The 27,613-nt window shown below is 44.4% G+C and overlaps 1 protein-coding gene across 1 annotated transcript in view; it reads right to left on the minus strand.

Annotated features, from left to right (window-relative positions):
• The window catches only part of TNIP1 (TNFAIP3 interacting protein 1), a 57,940-nt gene that overhangs the window by 26,399 nt on the left and 3,928 nt on the right, over positions 1-27,613 (minus strand). The window contains exons 4-10 of the mRNA XM_007943630.1: positions 23,009-23,089; positions 20,389-20,580; positions 16,010-16,104; positions 14,045-14,168; positions 9,573-9,662; positions 3,887-3,952; positions 3,510-3,641 (exon numbers count right to left, since the gene is read on the minus strand). Of these exons, the coding sequence (XP_007941821.1) occupies positions 3,510-3,641; positions 3,887-3,952; positions 9,573-9,662; positions 14,045-14,168; positions 16,010-16,104; positions 20,389-20,580; positions 23,009-23,089 (780 nt within the window). The remainder of the gene's footprint in view (positions 1-3,509; positions 3,642-3,886; positions 3,953-9,572; positions 9,663-14,044; positions 14,169-16,009; positions 16,105-20,388; positions 20,581-23,008; positions 23,090-27,613) is intronic.

Here is a 27,613-nt window from a genome sequence, read left to right on the forward strand (position 1 = left end):
ATATATATATATATAATGTAAGGGAGAAAAGGTTCCTTCTCAGAGAAAGAAATGAAGTATTATGGGGTTAAAAGAAAGATCACTACAGCTCAGAAGGAACCTGGGGAGGGTTCTAGGTGGAAGCACTGCTCTCAAACCCACTCTGGAACAAGCAGTGTGCTTTTTCATCTCAGAGCTCTTTCAAGAGTATCAGGTCCCTCCACACAACGGGAAATGAATGGCCAAAAAGGAGAGAGGCTTTCACAGTGAGCTCTGGCTAGAACCTAGTTCTCCTATTCCAGTGCTCTCTCCCCTTCTAGGTCAAAGAAGTGTTTAAAATAGGGGATGGCAGCACGGAATAGTGGAAAGACTAGTTGGGTGGGGCAAATTCAGGAAAGGCTATATATTTCTATGTGTATATACGTAGGGAAGAGGTCTAGAAACACTGGTAACATGGTGGCAGTGGTTATATCTGGGGAAGGGCCTGGAATTGGAGGATAGAAGTGGTCAAGGGAAACTTTCATTTTCTCTATGTTGTTTAAACATTTTACAATGAAGTTTTCATATAATGAAGGCATTCGGTGGTTCAGTGGTAAAATTCTTGCCTCCTCTGTAGGAGACTAGGGTTCAATTCCTGGCCAATGCACTTCATGCACAGCCACACCCATCTGTCAGTGGAGGTCTGTGTGTTGCTACGATGCTCAGCAGGTTTCAGTGGTGCTTCCAGACTAAGATGGAATAGGAAAAAAAAAGTCTTGTGATCTACTTCTGAAATCAGCCAAAGGAAACCCTCTGAGATCACAACAGTCTGATCCCTTTGTGCATAGGGTCACCATGAATCAGGAACCAACTCGACAACAATTAGCAACAACAACATTCATATAATAAGGATTAGGAAGTCGCCCACAGGAATTAGTTTTTTTTTTTTTTTTTAATTGTGATTTGGGTGAAAGTTTACAGAGCAAATTCACTTTCCATACAGCAGTTCACACACACCTTGTCTCATAACATTGACTATAATTTACCCCAATGCAACAGCTCCCCTTCCACTTCCTCCCAATAGTTACCTCTTCCTTGTGTCCATCCCTCCATGCACTCCTGCCCCCGGAGCTGTCTCCCTGTGTGCATAAACAGCCCCTCTTTCTCCCATAATTGATCTCTTCAAGGAGTGTATCTACCTCAGGTACATGTTCAACTCACATGCCTGTCTTTTGTTTGGCTGGAAGTCACAGGTGTGGGTTCAATTCCAGACCTGAAGGGCAGCTAGGGGCCATAGTCTCAGTGGTTCTACCTGGCTCTATCAGATCAGCAAACCTGGTCTCCCCCCCCTTTCATTTTTCCCAAATGATTTTGAGTTTTGTTCCACATTGTTCTCCCTCTCTATCCAGGATCTCCTCCATAGATCTCCCTCTGAGTGGTTGACAATGGTAGCCAGGCACCCTCTAGTTATTCTGGTCTCATAGTCGTATAATACGGCTGAGGATCACATGGTGTACTGGTCATGAGGACTAATTGTTTCCATGAATCTTTGGTTTTCTTCATTCTTCTTTGCTCTGGATGAGGAGAGACCCATCGTTGCATCTAGATTGTTACTTGTAAGCTTTTAAGATCCCAGTTGCTACTCACCAAAGTAGGAGGTTGAACAATGTTTTGTGTAGTATGTTATGCCAATTGAGCTTGATGCTGTTCCCTGCAACTATGGTCCCGAGCCCACAGATTCAACTACTAGCTCCCTCTGGGTAGCTGGCTGTGACCAAGAAGTGACTATGACCTTGTCCCTTGTCAGCTCTACTATACACCTGGGAATTCTTACAAAACATACAAATACACTTGTAGAACCACTGTTTGCCAACCCTACACATGGTCTTGGGTACACTCCCTGCCGTATAAACATACCTAATAGTTCAGCCTGCCCACCCATCTATCCACCCATATACCTGTGTTTGCCTTCACTGATAACGCAGTATTTTATGTGCAAAAGGGTTCATCTTTGTTGTCTGCACCTCCTATGTACCTCTCTATGTCTTCCTCTTCCTCAATGCCACCCTGTTGATCACTCACATTTGGTACATTGCCCTTCTCTTCATTCAAATCAATACTTATCTCTACCTGTCTAACGGTGTTCCCTCCCCTCCCCTCCCACTCCCAGTAACCAACAAAGAAAATTTCCCTCCATATATAAACCTTTCCTTGACTTTTATAATAACGGACTAATACAATTTCTGTGATTGACTTATTTCACTCAGCACAATGTCTTCCAAGTTCATCCACGTTATGCAGTGTTTTATAGATTCTCCATTAAGGAATTAGTTTTTATCCCAGGGCTGCCATTTCCCTGCTGTGTGACCTTTACTCAATATTCTACAAGCAGGTAGGTGAGATGTTTCCAGCAATGAATTACTGACAGCAGCCTTAGTCAGCAAGTTGTCTGACTCCTGCCCAAGGAATGCCAGGATTAAGCATGGCTTCTTATCCCCAGCTGATAGGGAAGAGCTGTGCGATTCCAGGGATTTGTCTCACCTATTGATGTGTGCAAGAAGGAAGGGCCAAAGAGCCATGCTATCTGGCTGTGAATCACAAGATGTGCCTATTCACTCATTAGAAAAGATAGGAAGTGTCCTCCCTAACACACATCTTCAAGGGGAGGGGGCAGGTCACAGAGTCAGGCTGACATCATTGAGATAAGGCCCTGGTATCAAATACTGATAGGAAGTAACTCTGAAACAGAATCTGTGTGCAGAATGTCCTTTCTTAGTTAGGCAGAAGTCATTAACATCCAATTCTCGTAAAGGAGATGGTATCATGCCATAAACAAAATCCCCCAAGAGTCAGCAGCCAAATAGCCATTTTTCTTTAAGTTGCCCTAGGGTCCTGAAGGGTCTTGGCTAGATGAGATGCATTTCCTCAGGACACCTGCTCCTGGCTCCCCCAGATTGAGTATGGTCACCCTTTATACCCTCTGATCCCCATGACTTCTCCTTTGTAGCACTTTTACTAATTTATTTATTCACTTTTTAATTTATTTATTATTTATTTATCAATTTTGTTGCTTAGTATCTCTTTCAACCAAAGGGTTCAACTGCACTACTCACCACTGAAACTCTGCGGCATACTCTAAGGAACAATGATAAAGCTTTGTCTAATGGGCTAGCCTCCCTCACAAACAGCCCCTACTACCCTAAAAGCAGTACCCACCCCTGCCAAGTGCAATAGAACAGGCCTGCCTGGACCTCCCTTACATTCTGTGCTTCCCCATAAGGTCACCTTGTCCATAAGATTTTAACTGAACAAAAAGCTCCTCTGTATGAAAACAGGAAAGTTCAAAAAGCAATACCTAATTCAACTTCCCAGATTTCCAGATAGGAAACTGAGGCATAGTAAGAAAATGTTTTTGCTTATGGTCACACCACTAGAGCCAGAGCTAGAATACCCAGGCCTCCCTACTCTCCAGTCCTGGCTTGCTCACTCCACTGAGCTCCCTGTGAATGGTTTGCCACAGCAACAATACAAGGACTGGCAGTCACACTTACCTCCTCCATTTCAATCTTGGACTTGGCCAGGAGAAGCTTGCGGTCAAAGTCACGCTGCTTCTGCTCACGCTCAGCCTCCTGGTCAGTTACCTGCTTCTGCACATCGGCCAGCTTCTGGCGCAGCTCAGTAATCTGGGTGCAAAGGCAGAAAGGGGCACAATGAAGGCAGGAGTGCAATGGAACATAGGCAGGGCAGCCCCTACTGGGCACTCCAGGACTGCCAGCCCTACTTCTCCTCTAGGCCATGCTGAGACTCAGCTTGAACTATCTCTAAGGCCTAGAGTTGCTGAAGGGAACAGTGAGATGAAGGCTGGAGACCCTGAGAGTCGAGCCAGGAATTATTTCAGCCTTGAGTTCTGATGGCCCCCCCACATTACCTTCTGCTCATACTGCTGCTTCATGGACCTGAAATGCTGGTCCCATTGCTTGTTCACTTCAAGTAGCTGTGGGGAGAGATTGGGGTGAGCAGAAGATAAGCAGAAAACGAACAGAGAGAGCCAGCACCCCGTACCCACCCACCCATACATCCCAGGTCCAGAAGGTGCAGTGAATACAGTGCACATGAACAGTGACTACAGATACTGTCTCAAGCTCTCAAGCCCTTGCTTTGTAAATCTGTCCTCCCTCAAAGCAATTCACCTTTATCAACTACCACTGTATTCTACTCCGCCAGGGAACAAGACTAACACTAAGACACAGAAACAGCATAAAATTACGGTGTACAATTATGGAACACACATCTCTTTGGAAAGCAATTTGAAACTATGTATTAAAATTCCAAGTTTTCATTTTCTGTAACCCAGTAATTCCACTCGAAAAATTTTAACCAACAGAAACACTCATACAACTATGCAAAAAAGATATGTATATGCAGTACTGTGTTGTCAGTGAAGGCAAACATTGATACATGGGTAGATAGATAGGTGGACCGGCTGAACTATTAGGTATGTCTATGCAACAGGGAGTGTGCCCATGACCATATATAGGGCTGGCAGACAATGTTTCTACAAGTGTATTTGTATGTTCTGTAAGAATTCCCAAGTATATATAATAGAGCTGACAAAGATCACTTCTTGGCCATAGCCAGCCACCTAGAGGAAGCAAGTAGTTGGACTTGTGGGCTCAGGACCATAGTCGCAGGGGACATCAAGTTCAATTGCTGTAACATACTATACAAAAACACTGTTTCACATCCTACTTTGGCGAGTAATGACTGGGATCTTAAAAGCTTGCAAGTGGTCATCTAGATGCAATGATGGGTCTCTCCTTGTTCAGAGCAAAGAAGATTGAAGAAAACCAAAGATGCATGAAACAATTAGTCCAAGGGACTGGTACGCCATGCGATTCTCAGCCTATACGACTATGAGACCAGAAGAACTAGATGGTGCCCGCCTACTGTCAACCACTTGGAGGGGGACCTATGCAGGAGATCCTGGATAGAATGGAAGAACAATGTGGAATAAAACTCAAAATCATTTTAAAAAAAAGGGAACCAGGTTTGTGGGTCTGATAGAGCCTGATGGAACCATTAAGACTATGACCCCTAGCTGCCTTTCAGGTCTGGAACTGAACCCACCCCCCTGTGGCTTCCAGCCAAACAAAAGACAGGCATATGAGCTGAACATTTACATTAGGTAGATATACTCCTTGGAGAGATCAATCATGGGAGAATGGAAGGGATGTGTACGCTCAAGGGGGCAGGAGTGCATGGGAGGGAAGGACACAGGGAAGAAGCAACTATGGGGATGAAGTGGGAGGGGAGCTGTTGCATTGTGGGAAATTGCAGTCAATGTCATGACACAAAGTGTATGTTAGCTGCTGTATGGAAAGTGAATTTACTCTGTAAACTTTCACCCAAATCACAATAAAAATTAAAAAAAAAAAACTTTCACCCAAATCACAATAAAAATTTAAAAAAGCATATGTATATGTACACTGTTTACTGTAGCACTATTGACAATAGCCAAAAGGAGGAAACAACCTAAATACTTATCACCATATGAATGGATAAACAAAATGTAGTATACACATACAATGGAATACTATTTAGCCATTAGATGGTCTTAACACAGGCCACAGTATGGATAGAGCTTGAAGACACTACACTGAGCAAAATAAGCCAATCACAAAAGGACAAGTAGTGTATGACCTCACTCATATGAAAAGGTAAATAATGTATAGAGAACAAAGCTTATTAGTGGTTACCAAGGGTGGGAGGGAAGGGAAGAGTGATGGAAAAATTGCATTGATTAAGGGTACTGTTGCAGTCAATTATTATAATTGCTGTCAGTAAGTTGCACAAATGTAAAAAGTTGAATTGGCAAAAGTTGTGTGATAGATATATTTACAACAACAATAAAATGAAAGAGTAAGTGCTCAGTCTGCTTATGTACAAACACCTGATGGAATTTCGATCATTGATTTGGAAGGTTTAAGGTCATGGTTTCATAAGACTCCCAGTTAATTGGCCTGATAACATGTTCAGTGCTTCTGTTCTATCGCCTACTACACTGCATAGTGCCTGGGGCCTTAAAAACTTGCAGGTGGCCACCTAAGGTACAACAATTAATCTCTATTCACCTGGAACAACAGAGGAAGAAAAGTCAGGAATAGCATGAGGATATGAAATGTGTGGCTAATTGCCTCCAGGAACAACTGCCTCCTCTGCCATGAGACCAAAACAGAATGGTGTCAGCTACCATAATTTCCATAGAAGAATCCTGATCAAAAGGGGGAAAATACAGAATTTCAACTTCTCATGGACTTTCTGGAGTCATGAAGGGTGAATGAACTGCTGAAACTATTGCCTGAAATAATCTTTAAGCCATAAACCAAAAATATCCCCTGAAGTCATCTGAAAACCAAACAATAGTTTAGATTAACTAGTAAAAAAGGTCTGCCTTGAGCATTATGCTCTTGTAAGAATGATTTATATGGGATCAAACTGACAACAGAAACTCGAAAGATTAGATAGAAACCTTAGAAGGCAGTGAGTTTATGTTAACAAGGGAAGAACAACTCAGAAAAAAAAAGGTAAGAATGGTTGCACAACTCCAAGAATCTAATCAATGTCACTAAATAGTAGATGCAGAAACTGTTGAACTGATGTATGTTTTGCTGTATATATACTCAACAAAAACAAAATAAATCCGTTGAGTTGGATCTGACTCATAGCAACCCCTCCCTGGGTTTCTGAGGCGGTATCACTACAGAAGTAGATTGCCCAACCTTCCTTCCGAGGAGTGGCTGGTAGTTTGAACCACCAGTCTTCTGGTTAGTAGTCAAATGCCTTAGGCACTATGCCACCAGAGCTCCCAAATAAAGCTTAGAAGAAAAAAAAAAGATATATATACACAAGGCTGATTATTTTAGCAGTGTTTGTATTACAAACAAATCTAGAGGCCAAGGAAAGTACAGGAAATAAGAAAAATCCACAGCCACTGAGTCAATTTCCATCACTGCAACCCCACAGTGGAGAGGAGAACTGCCCCATAGGGTTTCCAGGGCCGTAAATCTTTACAGATGCAGACTGCTTTATCTTTCTCCTGTGGGATGGCTGGTAGGCACAAACCGCTGACCTTCTGGTTAGCAACCAAATGCTTTAACCACTGCACCACCAGAGCTCTCTGTAGTATATGGGATAGGTTAAATAAATTATAGTATAAAATTACAGGTAATTTATAAATATTGTGAAATTATTTTAAAAATATAAGGCATCTATCTTATTCCTGAGTTCTAAGATGATACTATTTGCCTTAGTCTACATAACCAATAGCTTCTCAGGGGACAAAATTAACCCTACATCATTAAATACAGGCAATCTTAGGTTACAAATCAGATCTGTTTCTAAGCACATCTTTAAGTCAAATTTGTCGGTAAGTTAGAACAGGTATATAGTATTCTTATATAGTTTTACTTTAGTGCAAGAAAAGGCTGAAAGTCTTTTCAATGATTCAAAAACTGCATGTTCAGCAAGTGAAAGTGATTATGATGAAGACTTGGTTTCAAGTAGGGGTTGGTTCAATGGTTCAAAGGGAAGGCAAATTTATATAACATTAAAGGGTATGTTATCTGTAAGTCAGATATTCATAACCCAAGGACTGCCTGTAAATATAACAATGGGAAAGAACATCTCAATTTTCAGTATTAAGATATGACAAAAAGTCTCACCCCAGTACTGATGGCAAGGTTCAATGAGAGAGAAAATAACAAGTGCTGGTTGGGATGTAGAGAGATTGGGACTCTCATACACTGCTGGTAGGACTGTGAAGTGATACAACCATTGTGCAAAGCAATATGGCAATTCCTTAGAAAGCTAGAATTGGAGATACCATTTGATCCAGTAATCCCATTACTAGGTATATATCCTAGAGAGGTGAGAGCCAGGATAGGAACAGATATATGCACACCCATGTTCATCACAGCACTATTTACAATAGCAAAAACAGGGAAGCAACACAAGTGCCCATCAGCAGAAGAGTAGATGAATGAAGTATGGTACATACACATAATGGAATGCTATACAGCACTAAAGAATAATGTAGACTCTGCAAAACATCACATGGATGAATTTGGAGGACATTATGCTGAGTGAAATAAGTCAATCACAGAAGAACAAATATAGTATTAGTTTGTTGTTGTGGAGGGTCAAGGAAAGGTTTATATATGGAGAGAAACTTTCTTTGTTGGTTGCCAGGGGTAGGAAGGAAGAGGAAGGAACACTGCAAAAAAAAAAAAAAAATGCATTGACCTATATCACTTTAGTTTTGTGTATTTCACTGTACATAAATTATATTTCAATAAAATGCATTAAAAAAAAGATATGACAAAAAGTGCTCAGAATTGAAGAAATATGGTATGTTATACATATGAATGGGAGCTCTGGTGGTGTAGTGCCTGAGACATTTGACTGCTAACCAGAAGACTGGCAGTTCAAATCCACCACCATTCCTTAAAAGGAAGACTAGGCAATCTGCTTCCGTAAAGATACTGCCTTGGATACCCAAGGAGGGGTTGCTAGGGGTCGGAATCGACTCGACGGCAATGAGTTTGTTTTTTTTTTTTTGGTTTTATACATATGAATGGACACCCTCAAAGATATAGCTAAGTAAAGAATAAAGCAATCTGTATAGTATAACACGCATGACACAATCTTATTTTTCTGCTTATTATAGATCAGTTAGTATACAGAAAAAAATCTGAGGAATATGCAATAAACTGTTACTACTTGTAGTTATTGCTAGGAGGTGAGAGTCTCTAATTGTCTTATAATGAGCATTATATTACTTTTATAATCAGTAAACAAACTCATAGCAATGCAGAAGAGGAATCTGTAATGAACATACACATAAATAAAAGAATGATGGAGGCCTGGCAGCCTTCAAGTGGGCTGCAGGCCCAGGAAGGTCAGAGGCTCAGGATCTGGAAGAGAATCTGAGCTGTGTGGAGAGGAGGGGCTGAAGAGGATGGCCCATACACAGGCAGAGCAGGTACGTGCTCCACTCCAGTGTAACAAACACAGACCAAAAGGGAAGTTGGCTTCGACCGCAGGTCTGGAAAGACTGGAGAGCATTGGAGTGGGAGGTGGGGAGAAACGTGCATGAGATACAAGGGAAGAACCTAAACTTGTGGAGACTCTCAGCCAGCAGGAAACACTCTGCAAAGGTGCTTCAGATCCCCTGGGGGAGCAAGGAGCAGCCCCTCCCTGACCCAGCTATGAGCCACAAGCTGGGAAGCTCTCTGCTCCCCATTCTTGATGTGAAATTTGCCTAACTTAAAACAACTTCTCTCTACCATGCAGGGTTTACCATGGGAGTCTTCCTAGACTCTTTCAACAGTTTCAGGCCATGCCCCAAACACTGCCTCCTCAATGACATGGGATCAGGACAGGATAGCCCAGGGCAAGGTAGCAAATCATTTCCATGGGTAGATGTTTCAGTGGTCACTATGGCAACTCACCACAGTGACCTGGAATCAGCCAGAGCCAGGAAGTCAAGGAAGGCCTATGTCCTGCTGGTCCCAGAAAGAAGGGTCTCCCCTGATCTCCCTCTCCCAGCCACCTACCTCACTGCGCTGCTGCTCCAGCATCTTTACCTTCTTCTCAGCTGCACCCAAAGTGCTCACCTCTGGCATCTTGCCTGCTGTCACACTAGCCTAGGAGAAACACAAAAGGGTCTTGAGTAAAGCCTCAAAATAAAAATCCCCTCATGTACTCAGTGCTCCTCTAAGGCCCCAGCCCTCCATCTCCCACCCATGAGACATGGCTATATGTCCCAGCCATCACTAAGTTTCCCTTCCACTAGTCCATCAAGAGATTTATCTCCCCTACCTGACCCATAGTAGTACTATTCCCCTCTCCCATCCCCTCCCCTTCCCACAACCACTTCTTTCCCTGCTTTAGATCCATCTCTAACTGCCAACTACCACCACCATCACCACCACATCCACAGGAATCTTCTGGCTTAGAAGGTAAGAATTCTTTATAAAGTTTTCTAAAATATTTATTTTAAAAAATGTTTTTAGAAAGATACAGAAATACAAGCATGCATGTATGCATGATTAGTACCTCTATGTATATTTCCTAATTCTGTCCTCTCAGAGAGCCCAAAGCAATGACACACCAGTAGCAATGAGCCCACCAGTGCCAAGATCTTGGTTTTTAAAGCTATTCTCCAAACAAAACAAATAAGACTCCTTGAAGAAATGGTTAATTTCCGAGCTGGGCTGGGGGAGATACAAGGAGGTACTGGAACATCTTTTGGTGCAGAAAGTAAAGAACTTTTTTTTTTTTTAAAAAAAGGATGGAAACACATCAAATGGTACAAGAACCAACTTGAAAGAGCTTCCACAATGGCCACAGGTGGAACAATTTGAACAATACAGTACCAATACAATAAATTATAATAGAAATGAATTATAACCCAAAGACAAAATAAATATCCTTAAATTCCTAAGTATGGTGCAGAAATGGGCAGTATTCCGTTCTATTGTACATAGGGTCATTATGAGTCAGAACCAACTCAGTGGCACCTAACATCAAGTTCATAGTGATACAAATAAACAGCTGAGTAAATAAATGGGGAAGAAGGGACAATTCTTTCTCATAGAAGAATTCTCATTACTCTATGTGGAAAGAATGAGGGGCATAAAAATATCACCATTAGAACCACAAGTGCTGAAGGTGAGATCCACCCAAAGATGCTAAACTTACTGAGTGGAAGTTGAAGTGGAAACAGGACATTTACATACTCTCAAAGTTTCTTCCCCAAAATAATTATTCATTAATCACAAAGGGGAAAATGGTAACTTTACTGTGAATAAACCTGACAGACCCACCTTAACCAAGTGACGAGGTCAACAACCACCAGTAATAAGACCTATTGACATCATATGGCCCTAATATGATATAAGAAGACAAGCACAACATCACTTCTGTAATATTCCTGCCGGATGTGCGTAACCTCAATCTAATCATAAGAAAACACTGAGAAAACCCAAATTGAAGGGCATTCTACAAAATAACTGGCCAGCACAACTCAAAAGTGTGAAGGTCATGAAAGACAAGGGTAGAATGGGGAACTCTACCACAGGCTGCAGAGGAGACTTAATTTCCTAGTTTTGAAAACTAGCTTGTATACAACGTTAACATGAGGAAGAGCTAGGTAAAGGATATAAAGGAATTCTCTGGGCTATTTGTGTAACTCTTCTGTAAGTCTAAAACAACCTCACAATTAAAAGTTTTACTTAACAATAAAAAGGAAGTGCTGAACAAATAGAACAAGGCTAGGAGTCCAGATATTGAGTACTTACTCGATCCCCAACCTCCTGTGTTGTACAGGCCAAGACCAAGCCCCCACTCTGGGCCTCAGTACAATGAGAAGATCAAACAGAAAATGATCTCCAAAGGCCCCATCCTAACCTCTGACATCCTGTCTTCCCCTAAGCATTAGCTTGGAGTCCACTGTCTGACTCCAATTTGTCCTGGGGTCACTGCCCATGTTCCCTCTAGTTCCTCACCTGCCTTACCAGTGCCCCTCCACAAGTCCCTGTGGCTTGGACAAGGTCAAGGGGCAGAACCTGTGAGGCTCAAGTACCCTCTACAGGCTAAGGTCCAGAAGTACACCATAGTACCAGGAATGGGGGACTGAACTGGTGAAGACTTCCACGTAAGATGATTTCCTTTTAGAAAGGTGAAAGAAAGGCCTGCTTCTTGAAATGTGCTGTCTTCTGAAAGGGAACTCTGTTTAGTAATGGACATCAATGGGGTACTGGGGGAGGGAGGGCTGCTGGACTCCTGGGTGATGCACCCTTAACCACTACAAAGAAGAGTCAGCATGGAGGAGTAAAGGCAGGGGTTGTTGTTGTCATGTGCCGTCCAGTCAGCACCAACTCATAGCGACCCCTCCTTGGGTTTCCGAGACAGTATCACTATGGAAGTAGGATTGCCCAACCTTCCTTCCAAGGAGTGGCTGGTGGGTTTGAACCGCCAGCCATCTGGTTAGCAGGCAAGTGTCTTAGCCACTATGCTACCAGAGGAGAGAGCTCTAAAACCAGCAGACCTAGCTGCCAGCACTAGGTCTGCTGTTAAAAGCAACAGCCAGTGTTCACTGTTTACTGTTTAGCCAGGAGCTAAGCTCTTTACACACTGAATCCTCACAATGCCTTTAGGTAGGAGTTTTTATTTCCACTTTACAGAGAAGGCCCAGAGAATTTATGTAACTTGTTCAAGGTCACCAAGCTGGTGAATGGTGATTCTGATTCCAGGACAAGCACATACTGCTCTGTGTTAACACATGTCTTCTATGTGATCCACGGGTGGCGGGGCAAGTCGCTTCTACTCTCTGATAGGAAGGTAAGAACATCTGGCCTTCTGCGGGAGTCAAGGGACTTGAGTTGGTATTAAAAGACTTTGGGTGAGCACAGAAGCCTGTCCATAGAACGCCACACCTGAGTAGCTCAGAATGAGAGGGATCAGCAGAGTCCACAGCCACTTCCACAAGAGGGCAGAAAAGCAGGCTCCAATGTAAGGGGTCAAAGTCTGAAGAGAGGTATGTGGGCTGGGATTCTGGAGGCCTGGGGTGAACCTACTCTGGTCAGGTAACCAAGTGAATTCAGATTCAGCATATCTGGGGTGGAAATAAGGAGCTCAGATAGCACAGTGCCTAAGGCATCTGACTGCTAACCAGAAGGTTGGTGGTTCAAACCCACCACAGCCATTCCGTGGAAGCAAAACTGGGCAATCTACTTCGGTAAAGATTTACCTCCTCAGAAACCCAAATGAAGGTTGCTATGAGTCAGGATCAAGTGGATGGCAGTGGGTTTGGTTTGGGGTTGTTGTTTTGTTGTTATGTGCCATCGAGTCGGACCCGATTCATAGTGACCCCTCCTTGGGTTTCCAAGGCAGTATTGCTATGGAAGTAGATTGCCCGACCTTCCTTCCAAGGAGTGGCTGGTGGGTTTGAACTGCCAGCCTTCTGGTTAGCAGTCAAGTGCTTTAGGCACTATGTTACCAGAGCTCAGCAAGAGCTCAAAGTGGAATGAACCAATTCCAAGCCCTGATTAAAAGACATTGAGCCTTGCTGAGCAGTCATTTTACCCCATTATAAAGGAGAAAGACTTGTTTGTAAGGAGTTGGGACTCAGCTCTGCAACAAGAAAAAAGGTAAAGAACAGGGGAGGAATGCAGGAAGGAATGCAGAGTAAGGCTCCTGCTTGGGGCTGGGTGTGAGCCAGGGCTAGGACCAAACACCAAAAACCAAACCCACTGCCACAAAGTCGATTCCAACTCATAGCAACCCCCACTGGGTTTCGGAGGCAGTAAATCTTTACGGAAATAGAATGCCCAGTCTTCCTTCTGCGGAGTGGCTGGTGGGTTTGAACCACCAACCTTTTGGTTAGCTGTAAATACCTTAAGCACTATACAACCAAAGCTCCTTTAGGGCTGGGACAGGAAACAGGAAAAAGGGGGAAAGGGCTCTGCTGATGTTGGCTTGGCTTGGCTATTCCCCTCTGCATTTCAGAGGCTCCAGGAGTGCGATGAGGGGGCTAGGTGGTGAGTGGTTGTAATCACAGGAGCTTAGCACATCCCATAAAGCACTTACTTGACCTACCACCTTAAATCTGCCAGAAACACCTGAGATGTTTAACTGACTTTTGGGAGCCACCCTTTAAGAGAGACCTTGACAAACTGGAATATGTTCAGGGAATATGCCCAGAATATGTAAAAGGATGCTGCCCCACATTCTCAGTTGTCTGGCTGAAGGAGCTGGAACTGTTCAGTCTAGAGAAGAGGGGGCTTGTGGGAGCCAGAAGCAACAGTCACTGCCACCAGCCTCTGAACATGGGTGCCAGGAAATGGGATGCTCCCTGGGGCTGAAGGCAGAGTAAGGGCTGAGGAGTAAAAGTTCCAGGGAGGTGGATGTCAGGGCAATGTAAGGAAAAGCCATCTAACAACTAGAAGTTTTCCACCATGAGCAAACAGAGGCTCGGTACCAGCATCAAGGATTCTGTAGAAGGAACTTCTGACTGCATACCTACCTGCTGCTGGCTAGCCACCACCTTCTTCCCCGTGCCTTCCATCTTTGGGCAGTCTGGCTGCCCAGAAGCACTCTCTTTGTTGCCGCTGCTCATCAACAACTTCTTGAGCTCCATATTTTCCTCCCTGGGTTGGAGACAAAGAGAGAAATCATAATGCCAGCCCTAGGTTTAAGAGGCTGTGGGGCCTCAGACCCACTACTCACTTGAGTTGCAGCTGAGTGCTCTGATTAAGGAAAATCTTGAAATCTGTGTCAAGCAGAACTAAAATAGGAATCCTTAGGCTACCTTACTGGCAATCTATGGGCTTCCCTAGAAGTCTCTGATCTTCAACAGCAGGGGTTCCCCAACTATGGGATCTCTGTATACTTGGGCTCTTCCTTGGTCAGGATGTATTACATGGTTTCATTTTCATTGCATTAATTTCTAGAGTTATAGTCTATTTATTACAGGTAATGCTGGTTTCCATTTACTCTAGTGGAAATTGCCTTTATAATAATTTTAAGTAAAAACATGAATCAAATTAAAATCTAAAGAAAATAGGGTAGGTAACATAGGACACAATAAAAGTAGTGAAATGGAATCAGGCCTGACTACATATTATTTCTTTAAGTTCTGTTTTCCAGTGGGGTTTCCCATTAATAATAGAAAAACAGAGAAGTAAAGTAGCTTTCCCAGGTCACACAGTGAGAACTTGTACTCTTATCTTCCAATCCATGGGTCTTTCCTTCAGCCTAGGGCTTTCAGATCCTTGGATTGAGTGATGATGGCTACAAAACTCCCAGCTACTTGGCCATCCAAAAATAAAGAAGCACATGCTGATTCAAAATGGCACAGGGGCTCAAGCAGTTGACCATTACTGTGGCCACACTTGAGACTTTTGTATTCCTTCTCTTTCTTGTTGATGCTAATAAACAAGAGGCGGGGACAAAACCTGGACTGGTGAGTCCTGACTTTAACCCAGAACAGTCCCGCATGTTCCTGAGTCCAGCTGGTACCCAACAGATTCATCACTTGAATCACCCAGGACCATAGCACAGGCAGGGATTATGGCCCCTCTAGTGAATGGGAGTAAGGAGAACAGCTCTCCCTGTGAGACCTGAAGCAAATCCCTGTCCCTCAGTCTCCCATGAGCACAATGAGGGGTTTGGTCTACTGGATCTCTAAAGGCTCCTCCAACTCTGCCAGCCAAGACCAGTGTTTCTCAAGGTATAGTCCTGGGCCTATCAATATCAGAAACTCAGAAGCCCTTGATAAAAGGCAGGCTCCTAGGTCTCACCTCAGAAACACTGAATCAGAATCTTGATAGCACAGGGAGGGGCAGAAATGAAAACTTCTAATGCCCCACCCTCCATGAATCTGAAGCACTTATTGTTGTTGTTATTATCATGTGCCTTTGAGTTGCACTGACTCACAGCGACCCCTCCTTGGGCTTCCAAGGCTGTATCACTATGGAAGTAGATTGCCCCATCTTCCTTCCAAGAAGCAGCTGATGGGTTTGAATCGCCAGCCTTCTGGTTAGCAGTCAAATGCCTTAGGCACTACTAGTTCAAGACCCACTAGCCCAGATGAGGGAGCCCTGACTGTTCTCAGGGAGACAGAGCAGAACGGTGACCAGCAGAGGGCAGCAAAGTCCTGAGCCCTCTTTCAGCCAGCCAGTTAGATGGCTAAGGGAGTGAGTTCCAAGGAACTCCAAGAAAGAGCTATTTGTAGACTTTCTTCTGAAGCTCTCAAGGCATTTTATAGTAACTCACCAAGGTATTAAAAGGGCCAGTTTATCCTGTCCAAGTCACAAAAAGGAAATACCAAGACCTGAGGAGAAAGACCACGATGTCTGGCATCCAAAGCAGGGCTCTGGCACAAGGCCTTAGAGTCTCAGCTCTCATCTAGGCTTCTGATCTCAGAAATCAGCGCCATGCACCACCCAATCCTCCTTCCGCCATCCCCACTCCTGAGGCCTGGATTTACCGAAGCCTCTCGGCGGCCTGATCCCTTTGTTCCAGGCCCTTGTCCAGCTTGGCCTTCAGGACCTCATTCTCCTTCCGAAGCTGCTCACACAGGGTCTGCAGGACAGACAGGTAGATGGGGGCAAGGGTAAGGATGGGTGTACATCCCTAATGCGGCAGATACTAGAGGACAGAAGAGGGGCTGTAGCCACCCCAAGTCCCAACTCTGACCCCCTTGGCCTGGCCCTCCTTTGACCCCTTTTGGGACAGCTGGGGCCAAGCCAATAGACCATCCAAACTCCTCTATACATCCTCTCCCTTAGGAACTAGCTGTGAGGATGCCTGACCAAGAATCTGCTTCAGGGCTCCGTGGTTCTCCAAATCAGAGTACACCATTCCCACTACCTAGAACACTCCTCCCTCTAGCCTTCCCTGGCTGACTTCTGTTCTTCCTTCAAGCTATAGCTTAAATGCCATCTCCTCAGAGAAGGCTTCCCTGATTCCCACACCTCAGCTAAATAAGGTCATCTCTATTCTCCTCACTCATAGCAGCCTGCTTTTACCCTTCTTCGTACTTGTGACAATTAGAGCTACATAATTGTGTCATGATTTTCTTCATGTCCGATCCCCTCACATCTCTCTAGTCTGTGAATTCCCAGAGGGCTATGAGCTCCTCCCCACCCCCCACATACAACCAGGATCCCCAGCCCTTAGCTCAGGAGTTAGCACAAAGTCAACACACTGAACTTTGTTGAAGGAACACACAAATGAATGAATGCTGAATAAGTGAATGAAGAAATGAATGAGTGAGTCCTAGGAGGCCTATAAAGTTAGCCAGTTTGTAGAGTGTGGAAGTTTCATGTGTTGTCAAAAGAAATGTCAGAAGGCAGGATATTCAGTTAAGACCTCACAATTTCTCACTGTGTGGCTCGGGCTTCACTTCTGAGGCTGAGTTCCTTCCTCTACCAAATAGGGACAATTATTCCTTCTCTGCCTCATCACCAGGTTGCTGTGAGGGTCAAAAAAGACAGTGAGAGTGAAAGTCCTTGTGAACTGTCAGTCACTGGATAATATCTGAGGACTTCTGTCAGAAGCACTGTGAGATGGAAGATGGACCAGACAGACCTAGTGCTGAGGAGGAAAGATAAGGTGCTGATGACGTAATTTAGATGTTATCAGTACTAAGTTATTTTATATTTCAATAGTACTTGCTAAGCACCTAACATGTATCAAGTATGTGGCTAGGTGCTTTCCCAAACACTGTCTTCTTGGAGCCTCACAACTTCTCCAAAGCTAAGTAATTTATCTCTATTTTAAAGGTAGGAAAACTGAGGCAAAATAATTTGCATGAAGAATTCACACAGCTGTTAAGAATCTTAACTGGGAGTAAACTCCCTCTGGCAGACCATAAACTGGTGTCTCTTCCCAGGTTAGTCCAGAGAAGGGGAGATGGGGGAGCCTACATGAAGAAGTGGGGGTGGGGCAGAGCCAGTGGTATTCACTAAACACTCTTCTGCTCTCTTCCCTTTCCCAGGCTCCTTATGGTTAGAGGTGATCACATGACTAGTTCCAGCCAGGAGAGAGAAGTTTAATTGACAAGTGTCACTTTGGGTTGACAATTCCAGAAGGCCCTGGATAATGTAAACAGTTAAGCATGCAACTACTAACACAAACGTTAGTGGTTTGTACCCACCCAGGGGTACTTCAAAAGAAAGGCCTGGTGATCTGCTTTCAAAAGGTCAAACCAAAAAGCTAAACCCATTGCCACTGAATCAATTCTGACTCATAGCAACCCTAAAGGACAGAGCAGAACTGCCCCACAGGGTTTCCAAGGCTGCAATCTTTATGGAAGCAGACTGCCATGTGTTTCTGCTAAGAAGCAGCTGGTGGGTTCAAAGCATCAACCTCTTGGTTAGCAGCCATGTGCTTAACCACTTTGACACCAGGGCTCCTTTCTAAATGGTGACAGCCTTGAACCTTACAGAGTGTAATTCTACTCTGAAGTACACAGGGTTGCCATGAATTGGAATTGACTTGATGGCAACTAGTTTTTTGTTTTTGTTTTTTATGCACAATTCTTTTTCCCTGCCATGACTAATGTGGACGTACTCCAAAGGATACTACATAGTGGGGCCTCTGTTAGCACAGGTCCCTAAGTAACTATTGGGCAGAAGCAAACACCTGCCAACACAGAATATGATGTAACCCTTTTTTTATGAGATTTCAGATCTGTTTGTTTCCACAGCAAAACATAGCCATTTCTGACTAATGCAGTAGAGTAGTGGGAAGGCTGAATGGAGGAGAGCCTTGAACTGGAGGGTGGTAGGACATGGGGGATCCCAGGCTGAGAAAACACAATGAACAAAAGCACAGAAGTTATATTAACACGCGGTCCTATTGTTGTTGATTCCTTCAAGCCTCACAGAGGAACCTGTACCATACTTGGCCTTGATAAATGTTTGTTGAATGAACCAATAAACAAATCAATGAATGACTGAGGAGGAACAGGATTATTCAACCTCTACCCACAGGCTGGGTAAATACCCAGTATGCCATGGCCTTGGGTGGGGCCTCCAGGGAACAGAACGTCCTGCTCCTGGTCACTAGGGAAGGCCAGGGTGAGGCCTCATCTTCTGTCCTGCCATTCCAATCTATTTCCTCAGGGTCTCTGGGTTAAGTAAGCAGGCTGGGCACAAAGTAGCCACTGGATAGAGATCTCAGAGGTCACCAAGATCAACACCATCCATCAGAGATGCTAATGGAGACTCACCAATGAATCCATATGTTCATTCATTCATTCACTCATTCATTCCACCAAATATATACTGAGCACCTACCTACTAAGTACCAGATTAACTAGAGTATAATGTTGACCAAGATAGACAAGGTACCTGGCCCTCTCATGAAGCTTCCATCCTAGCAGGGAGTACAAAAAAAGTAAATAAAATGATTACAAACTATGGTGAGAGCTGAGAAGGAAACAAACAAGGACGTGGCAAAAAAATAACAGAGGTTGGTGGGACCCCTTTCTCAAGGTCTGATATCTATGCTTATTTCAAAGGTGAAAAACCAATGCTCAGCAGTGATTTCACCCGATGCAATGTACCAGGTTCACCTTCCCAACGTTCAGCTTTTGACATGCTAAAGGGCTGTTGACATCTTCCTCAACCCAGCCCTCTACAGAGCTGCTCCAACCTCTTCTCCCAATGTGCCCCTTCACTCCAGGTGAGATGGGAGTACTGCACTCTCCAGAGTCCTCTGAGCCTACTCCCTACATCTATCCTCATTCCATGTCTCTAGCCTAGATGCCCTTGTCAACCCAAGTCCTTCCCAAAGTCACACAAGGTGGACTCCCTCCTTGTATCAGTGGTCACTTAAACGTGTGCTGACACAAATGAGGTTACAAAACTGTGACTGGCATAGAAGGAAGGCCTAAGAGGGAGTAAGGAGACTTTAAATTATAGCAAGTGACAGAGCCCAGATCCTGACCAGGTCCTTTAGGAGTTTCAGTTTCTCCATCTTTGAAATAGTCACCAATTATAAATGAATTCTTTCCTACCCCCAAACCCCTCAAGGCTAAGGGGCCCTGCCCAGTATAGGTGACCATTCTCAGTGAATCATACCAGTGACCACTTTTCAAGCACTTAGTATGTTCTAGGCACTATACTCAATACTTAATGTACATTGCCTCATTTAAAATTCACTGCAATCCTATAAGGGAGGCACTCCTAGCTCTGTGTTACTGATAAGGACAGTAAGGGACAGAGGTGCTAAGTGACTTGTCCAAGGTCATGTAGTTAGTCACGACTAGAACCAAAAATCATATAACTCTAAAGCCTAGCCTGGTCTAGGACGGAAATCTGACTTGATTTCAATGTCATAGGGAGAATTTTTAAAAGGAAATTTAATTGAGGAGGCAGGATAGAATGATGGTTAAGAGCATAAGGTTTAGAATATGTCAGATCTAGGTTCAAATCCCAGCACCATTTATTAGCTGGATGATCTTGGGCAAAAAGTAGGGCTGTTTATCAAGAGCTGTTTATCCACCTATGAGGTGGGGATAAATCTGGTTTCCACCTCATGGAGTCAGTGGTAGTAACTGTAAGGTGCTGACCTCTCTTCCTTTCTTTTTCCCCACCCTGGAGGTAGAGAATAAAGGCAGGACTGCTCCCCATCTGCCCACATCAATGAGTCCTGAGACTATCCTCAATGATTACATTTGCATTGCCCCCACCCATTTCCCAATTCCTTCCTCTTCCCTTCCCATCACTTGCCTACTCTGTTCATCACCCTGAGCAAGAAGTCTAAAGTCTGCTCACAATATCACCCACAGAAATCTCCATGGCTTCCTCTGGATTCCAAAGAGCCTCCCCTGGGAACCCTCCCTGTGCCCAGCCTTACCTGCAGGATGGAGGTGCGCTGCTCATTCTTGTGCACCTTGGAGGCCAGCCGGTTGAACTCAAGGGCCATGCGGCCCAAGTGGGTGAAGAGCTGGCTGTGGTCTGGCTCCTCAGCGCAGACACTCAGAGTGGTCTCCAGCCGCTGCAGGTGCAGCATCAGGTTGCTGTCCTCATGGGGCAGGGGGCCCAGCTCCTGCTTGCAGGGAGGAGGCAAAGGTCACTCTTCACCAAGGCCTGGGTAGGCACTGCCAGCCCATTCCTTCTCTGCTTCCCCATTCCTCATGACTCAGTTTCCCACTCTGTCCCCAGCTCAGCCAAGGGAAATTCTCTAGTTACACAGGTTCCCTGTCTGGGGCTGACTCACAGGGCAGGACTCAGGGCTCCCAGCCACTGGCTTAGCTTAATAGCAGAGGAAGCCACCATCTTCCCACACTCTGGGCTTCACTCAGGGCTTGTGGGTAAATTGCTCATCCCTTGGGCCTCAATGTCCTCATCTATTTCATGTACATCCCCCCTCCTCCCTTCTTCCTCACAGGGTTCTTACCAGTATGAACGAACACAGGAAAGCTGAAACCCCAGAAAAGGCACAGCACTATATAGACAGCACTACTTCTTTAGCTCAGGGAGTCTTAACTGGAAAGCCACATGGGGATGAAAATTGTCTAAATTTTATGTGTAAGTGGGTGTCTTCTGGGGAATGGCCCATGCATTTGTCAGCTTCTCAGAGGGCCCAAGACTCAAAACAGGTTAAGAATCACAGCTCTAGATATTTCAAAAAATCCCCGTCTAGTAAATGTGTAAGTAAGAAAATGAGGCACAGTAGGGTCAGAGTAGTTCAATCTCTCTCCTCTGCCCAGACGACTCCTCCCAAAGACACTGCCTTTGTTATGCCAACACTGTGCCTGAGGACCCATGGAACCACTTTAGTGTTGACTATGTCAAGCCCAGCTCCCTTGCCTGGCATCTGAGGTCCCACGGCACCTGGTCCCAACTGAGGAAACATCTGGCTGGGCTTCCCACCTTTCCCCCACCCTAGGCCTCCTTGGGCTTCATCCCTCAGTGGCCCCTCTGCCTCTGCAAACCCTCCAGGCCCTGCCCACATTTCACTTTCTCCAGAGGCCCTTTCCTGAACATTTGTGGGAATCACAAGACATCGAGCTCCAGGAAGCGTCATGGTTCAGGTTGGAAAACCAAAGCATGGGAAGAAGGAACTTGCCCAATGTCACTCATGAATCAGGAGGAGAGCTAGGGATAGAAAACAGAGGTTTCCTGACTCATAATCCAGTGCTCTGCCACACTGACCTCCACTGTAGCAATACAAATGATCTCTACCCACAACTCAGCATTTAGCTAGTGCCCACTGAATATTATTAGCACCTCAGCTTATCAGGAAGTAATGCTACTTATTCAATTCTGCATTCATTCCCCTGCTGCCTCTTTTCCCACAGGCTAAGTTAAGGGGGCCAATGCTGCTCTACAAAGCTCAAGAATTGCTTCATGCATCTGATTTCTCCCACTGGCCTACAAGCTCTGGAGGCCAGAGATGCTATTCTCTCTTTGCTTAGCCTAGGCCAGGAACATTAGAGAGGCAAAGCAGGAATATATTAAGCAAATAAAGTTATTGGCCCAAGGATGCAGAGAGAAGACTTTCTAGCAGGGGGACCTGCCTCCTCAGCCAGCTCCTCACAGCCCTCAGGGACAGAAGATCTCAGGAGACAAAACATGGAAAACCTTCCTAATCCTATGAGCTGCCTGGTGAAGTGGAAGCATGCTAGTCATAACTGAAGGCATGCTGCTCTAGGGCTGACAACTACTTGATGGGGACATTGCCCTGGGGATTCTTAGCTACAAGCAATCAGTGAATAAATAAAATAAACACAAGAGCAGCATTTGACACCCAAATTCTTTTGGGGATGAAGCAGTGGGAATCCAAGGTATCAAAAAAGGGTCAGATCATGTACTAACAACAACAAAATCTCGAAGAGGGGGAAAGGTGGAGGAAAAGACAGACTTTAAGACCTCAGAATGATTCTCTGATAAGCTTGCCATTTTAAGAGACAGCAGCAAAAGGAAGATGTAGTTGGGATAAAGGCAGCAAGTGTGCTAATGTGTGGAACGAGGATATTGGGTGGACACCCAGGGCTGATGGACTGTATGTGGGCAGTCACATGTGTGTAAGTGGAAAGTTTAACCTCCTACCTGCATGCCCCGGAAGAAAGCCAGGGAACTAAGAGTCTATAAAGGGATAAATCACCTGCCTTAAATAGCTTTGGACCTTTCTGACTTCTGCTGTTCTACCCAGACAGCAGCTTCGAGGCCCACAGGACTGAATCACAGTGTGCGTGGAGATGGCTAGTGCTCAACAGAAGACAAAAGGGCTGAAGAAATGCCCCAGCTTTCACAATGGCTGGGCATCTGTGTGGCCCAAGTCTGGGAAGTCACCAGCCTAGAGATTTGCATATGCGAACAAGAAGCATGCCTAGCTCCAGCCCCTCATGTGTCCCCAGATGACCCCAGGACCCCCAAGGGATCTGACTGGGCCCCGTGCCTCTCACACAGGAACAGGGACTGAAACAGAGGAAACATGTGGGATGGGCCTAGGGCCCTGCCTATCCACTCACCATCATGTTCCTGGAGCTGCCACCACTCTCTGTCGGAGAATTCTTCTCAGTAGGGACCACTTCAAATTCAGAGGAAGTACCCTGTGCAGAAAGGGAGTCAGGGGCTGCCTAAGAGAAGACACCTCAAGCCTTCCTCAGGAGACCGAAGCTGGGAGCAGGGAGGGGCAAAGAACAGGACAGAAAACCTCATCTTATCCCCAGTGTGTCCCTGTGTCCTACTCTAAGCAAAGGTGAGCCGACCCAGGCTGAGCTCACAGGGGACCTTACACACTATTTCATATGAGACCACAAAGCAAGGTCCCTACAGCCTGCTATAACCCACCACATGGTCTAAGGTCATATGCCCTCTCTACCCAGTCTCCTCATTTATTAAACAGGGATGTTGGACTAGCTGACTTGAATCCCTTAACACTTTAGGACTGTATTTTCTTTACCTTGTACTAGTGTTTTCACAAGGAGGTCTGGTAGCATAGTGCCTAAAGCACTTGACAGCTAACCAAGAGGCTGGCGGTTCAAACCCACTAGCCACTCCTCGGAAGGAAGATGGGGCAATCTACTTCCATAGTGATACTGCCTCAGAAACCCAAGGGGGGGGTCGCTATAAGTCGGGTCCGACTCAACGGCACATAACAACAACAACAGTGTTTTCACAAACTCCTTTATTTCCCAAAGCAACCCATCGGGTGGGCCAGAGGGTTTTGTCCCCTTTGAATAAATAAGGAAACGGGTGTCATATAGCTTGTTAGGGAGGTCTGGTAGCGTAGTGCCTAAGGCACTTGACTGCTAACCAGAAGGCCGGCGGTTCAAACCCACGAGCCACTCCTCGGAAGGAAGATGGGACAATCTACTTCCGTAGTGATACTGCCTCAGAAATCCAAGGAGGGGTCGCTATGAGTCGAGGCCGACTCAACGACAAATAACAACAACATAGCTTGTTAATGCACAAGCAGGGACTAAACTCAATGCCTGCAAACTCAGCATTCCTGGTACTGCACTAGAGTCATCTCACAGGCCTATGTCTCTGACTGGCCACCCAGATAGCAGTTATGATGGCCACCACCAAGCATGGTCTTGTGCTGGCCTTTCCATCTCCCAGCCCCAGCTATCCCAGATGAGTAAACTGTTTTGCGAAAAATCCAAAAAAGCTTCAACAAGTGTGGAGAGACTTTTTTAGGATTCACCCAAATCCTGAGTGACCAAGGAATCCCATACTCTTCACATCTCCTGACTGCTCCAAGAATTCACTGATTGCACAACCAGCTGATAGGCCAATAGTCCATTCAAACTGGCAGTTGGCACTAGGATTCCTATTAAACTTGTTCTACAAAGACCATTTCAGCCTTCCCTAATTCCAGAAAGAAGCAGGATGGATGGGAGGAATTCTGTGTGTAGTTTCTGGTTGAGCCTCATGGCCTCCAAGAACCTGAGTCTGGGTGTCAGCCCTGCCCTGGACCCTGGAAGTCTGCCTTTCATTTCCACATTTCCCCAGTTATCTGCAGGATCTTAGAAAACACCATAATCTCTCTGGATCTTAACTGTAGATTGAAGATGCTAAACCAAATGACACTTTGGGTCTCATCCAACCCTAGTGTTAGAGAATGAATTGCGTCCCTCTAATATATGTGTTGTAAACCTTAAGCCCCCACCACTTGTCTGTCAGTTTGTGGTACTGTGGTGGCTTGCTTATTGCTGTCAGGCTGGAAGCTATGCCACCAGTATTTCAAATTCCAACAGGGTCACCCATGGTGGGCAGGTTTCAGTGGAGCCTCCAGACTAAGACAGACTCAAAAGAAGAAAGGGGCCATCCATTTCTCAGAGAACTGGCCAGTGAAAACCTTATGAATAGCAGTTGAAACACTGTCTGACATATTACCAGAAAACTTTATGACTAGTCCTGAAACAGTCTCATTAGTGCCAGAAGATAAGCACCTCAAGTTTGAAGGCACTCAAACTATGATTAGGGAAGAGCTGCCTCCTCAAAGTCAAGTGGACCTTATGGACAAGAAGGGAGTACAGCTTTCAGGACCTCCATTTCCTAATGGGGCATGACTCAAAATGGGAAGAAACAGCTGCAAACATCCATTAATAATCAGAACGTGGATTGTATGAACTATGAATGTAGGAATATGGAAAGTTGTTAAAAATGAAATGGAATACATAAAGATCAATATCCTAGGCGTTAGTGAGCTGAAATGGACTGTTGTTGTTGTTGTTGTTTTATGCCGTGGAGTCGGACCCAACTCACAGCGACCCCTCCTTGGGTTTCCGAGGTGGTATCGCTACGGAAGTAGATTGCCCAACCTTCCTTCCGAGGAGTGGCTGGTGGGTTTGAACCACCAGCCTTCTGGTTAGCAGTCAAGTGCTTTAGGCACTACGCTACCAGGCTCCTTGAAATGGACTAGTACTGGCCATTTTGAATCAGGCAATCATATGATCTACTATGCCAGGAATGACAAATTGAAGAGGAATGGCATGGCATTCATATCAAAGAATATTTCAAGACCTATCCTGCTATCAGTACTTCCCCACACATACCTACAAGGAAGACCAGTTAATGTTACTATTACTTAAATTTACACACTAATCACTAAAGCCAAAGACAAGAAAATGGAAGATTTTTACCAACTTCTGCAGTCTGAAATTGACTAAACATGTAATCAAGGTGTATTATTACAAGTGATTGGACTGCGAAAGCTGGAAACAAAGAAGAATCACTGGTAGCTAGAAACTTCGGCCTTTGTGACAGAATGATGCTGGAGATCACATGACAGAATTTTGCAAGACCAATGACATTCATTGCAAATACCCTTTTTCAATAACATAGATGATGGTTGTACAGGTGGACCCTGCCAGATGAAATACACAGGAATCAGATCAACTACATGTATGGAAAAGGATGACGGAGAAGCTCAATATCTTCAGCCAAAACAAGGCCAGGAGCTGACTGTGGAACAGACCATCAACTGCTCATATGCAAGTTCAAGTTAAAACTGAAGACAATTAAAACAAGTCTACGAGAGCCAAAAACAGGACCATGATTATATTCCACCTTGAACACCAATGACCAAAACCAGATGAGCTGTGGGATGACATTGAGAATATCATACATGAAGAAAGGTCATTAAAAAAGTCAGGAAAGGAAGAAAAGGCCAAAATAGATGTCAGAAGTGACTCTGAAACTTGCTCTTGAACAGAGTAGCTAAAGTAAAGGAAAGAAATGACAAGATAAAAGAGCTGAACAGAAGATTTCAAAGAGCAGCTCAAGAAGACAAAGTCAATTATTATAATGAGATGTGCAAAGGCCTTGAGTTAGAAAACCAAAAGGGAAAAACATGCTCAGTGTTTCTCAAGCTGAAATAACTAAAGAAGAAAATTCAAACCCTGAGTTGCAATACTGAATGATTTTATGGGCAAAACATTACATGATGTAGGAAGCATCAAAAGAAGATGAAGGAATACACAGAGTAACTGTACAAAATAGAACTGGTAGATGTTCATCTATTTCAGGAGATGGCATGTGATCAAGAATCGATGGTAGTGAAGGAAGAAGTCGAAGCCTCACTGAAGGAACTGGTGAAAACAAGGCTCCAGGAATTGATGGAATACCCATATGAGATGTTTCAACAAATGGATGCCACTCTAGAGGCACTTATTTGTCTATGCCAAGAAATCTGGAAAATAACTACCTGGCTAATTGACTGGAAAAGATTCATATTTGTACCCATTCCAAAGAAAGCTGACCCAACAGAATGAGGAAATTATAGAACAGTATCATAAATATCACACACAAGTAAAATTTTGCTGAAAATAATTCAAAAACTGTTGCAGCAGCAGATTGATAGGGAATTTCCAGAAAAGCAAGCTGGATTAAGAGGAGGATGTAGAACAAGGGATATCACTGCTGATGTCAAATGGATCTTGGTTGAAAGCACAGAATATCAGAGAGATGTTTACTTGTGTTTTATTGCCTATGCAAAAGCATTAGAGTGTGTGGATCATAACAAATTATGGATACCATTGAGAAGAATGGGAATTCCAGAACACTTCGTTATGCTCATGAGGAACCTTTACATTCAAACAGGACAAGGGGACATTGCGTGGTTTAAAATCAGGAAGGGCATGCATAACAGTTGCATCCTTTCACCATCCTTATTCAATCTGAGTGAATAATACAAGAAGCTGGACTATATGAAGAAGAATGCAGCATCAGGACTGGAGGAAGAATCATTAACAACTTGTGATATGCAGATGACACAACCTTGCTTGCTGAAAGTGAAGATGACTTGAAGCACTTAGTGATGAAGACTGAAGACTGCAGTCTTTAGTATGGATTACACCTCAATATAAAAAAAATGAAAATACTCACAACTGGACCAATAAGCAGCATCACGATAAATGGAGAAAAACTGAAGTTTTCAAAGATTTCCTATTACTTGGTTCCACAATCAACACCAATGGAAGCAGCAGTCAAGAAATCAGACATCATATTGTATTGGGAAAATCTGCTGCAAAACACCTCTTTAAAGTGCTGAAGGGCAAAGATGTCTCTTTGAAAACTAAGATGCCCTTAACCCAAGCCATGGTATTTTCAATCACCTCATATGC

Source organism: Orycteropus afer, unplaced genomic scaffold (genome assembly GCF_000298275.1).
Source record: "Orycteropus afer afer isolate SDZICR_OR568_19922 unplaced genomic scaffold, OryAfe1.0 scaffold00110, whole genome shotgun sequence".
In the NCBI taxonomy this organism is placed as follows: domain Eukaryota; kingdom Metazoa; phylum Chordata; class Mammalia; order Tubulidentata; family Orycteropodidae; genus Orycteropus; species Orycteropus afer.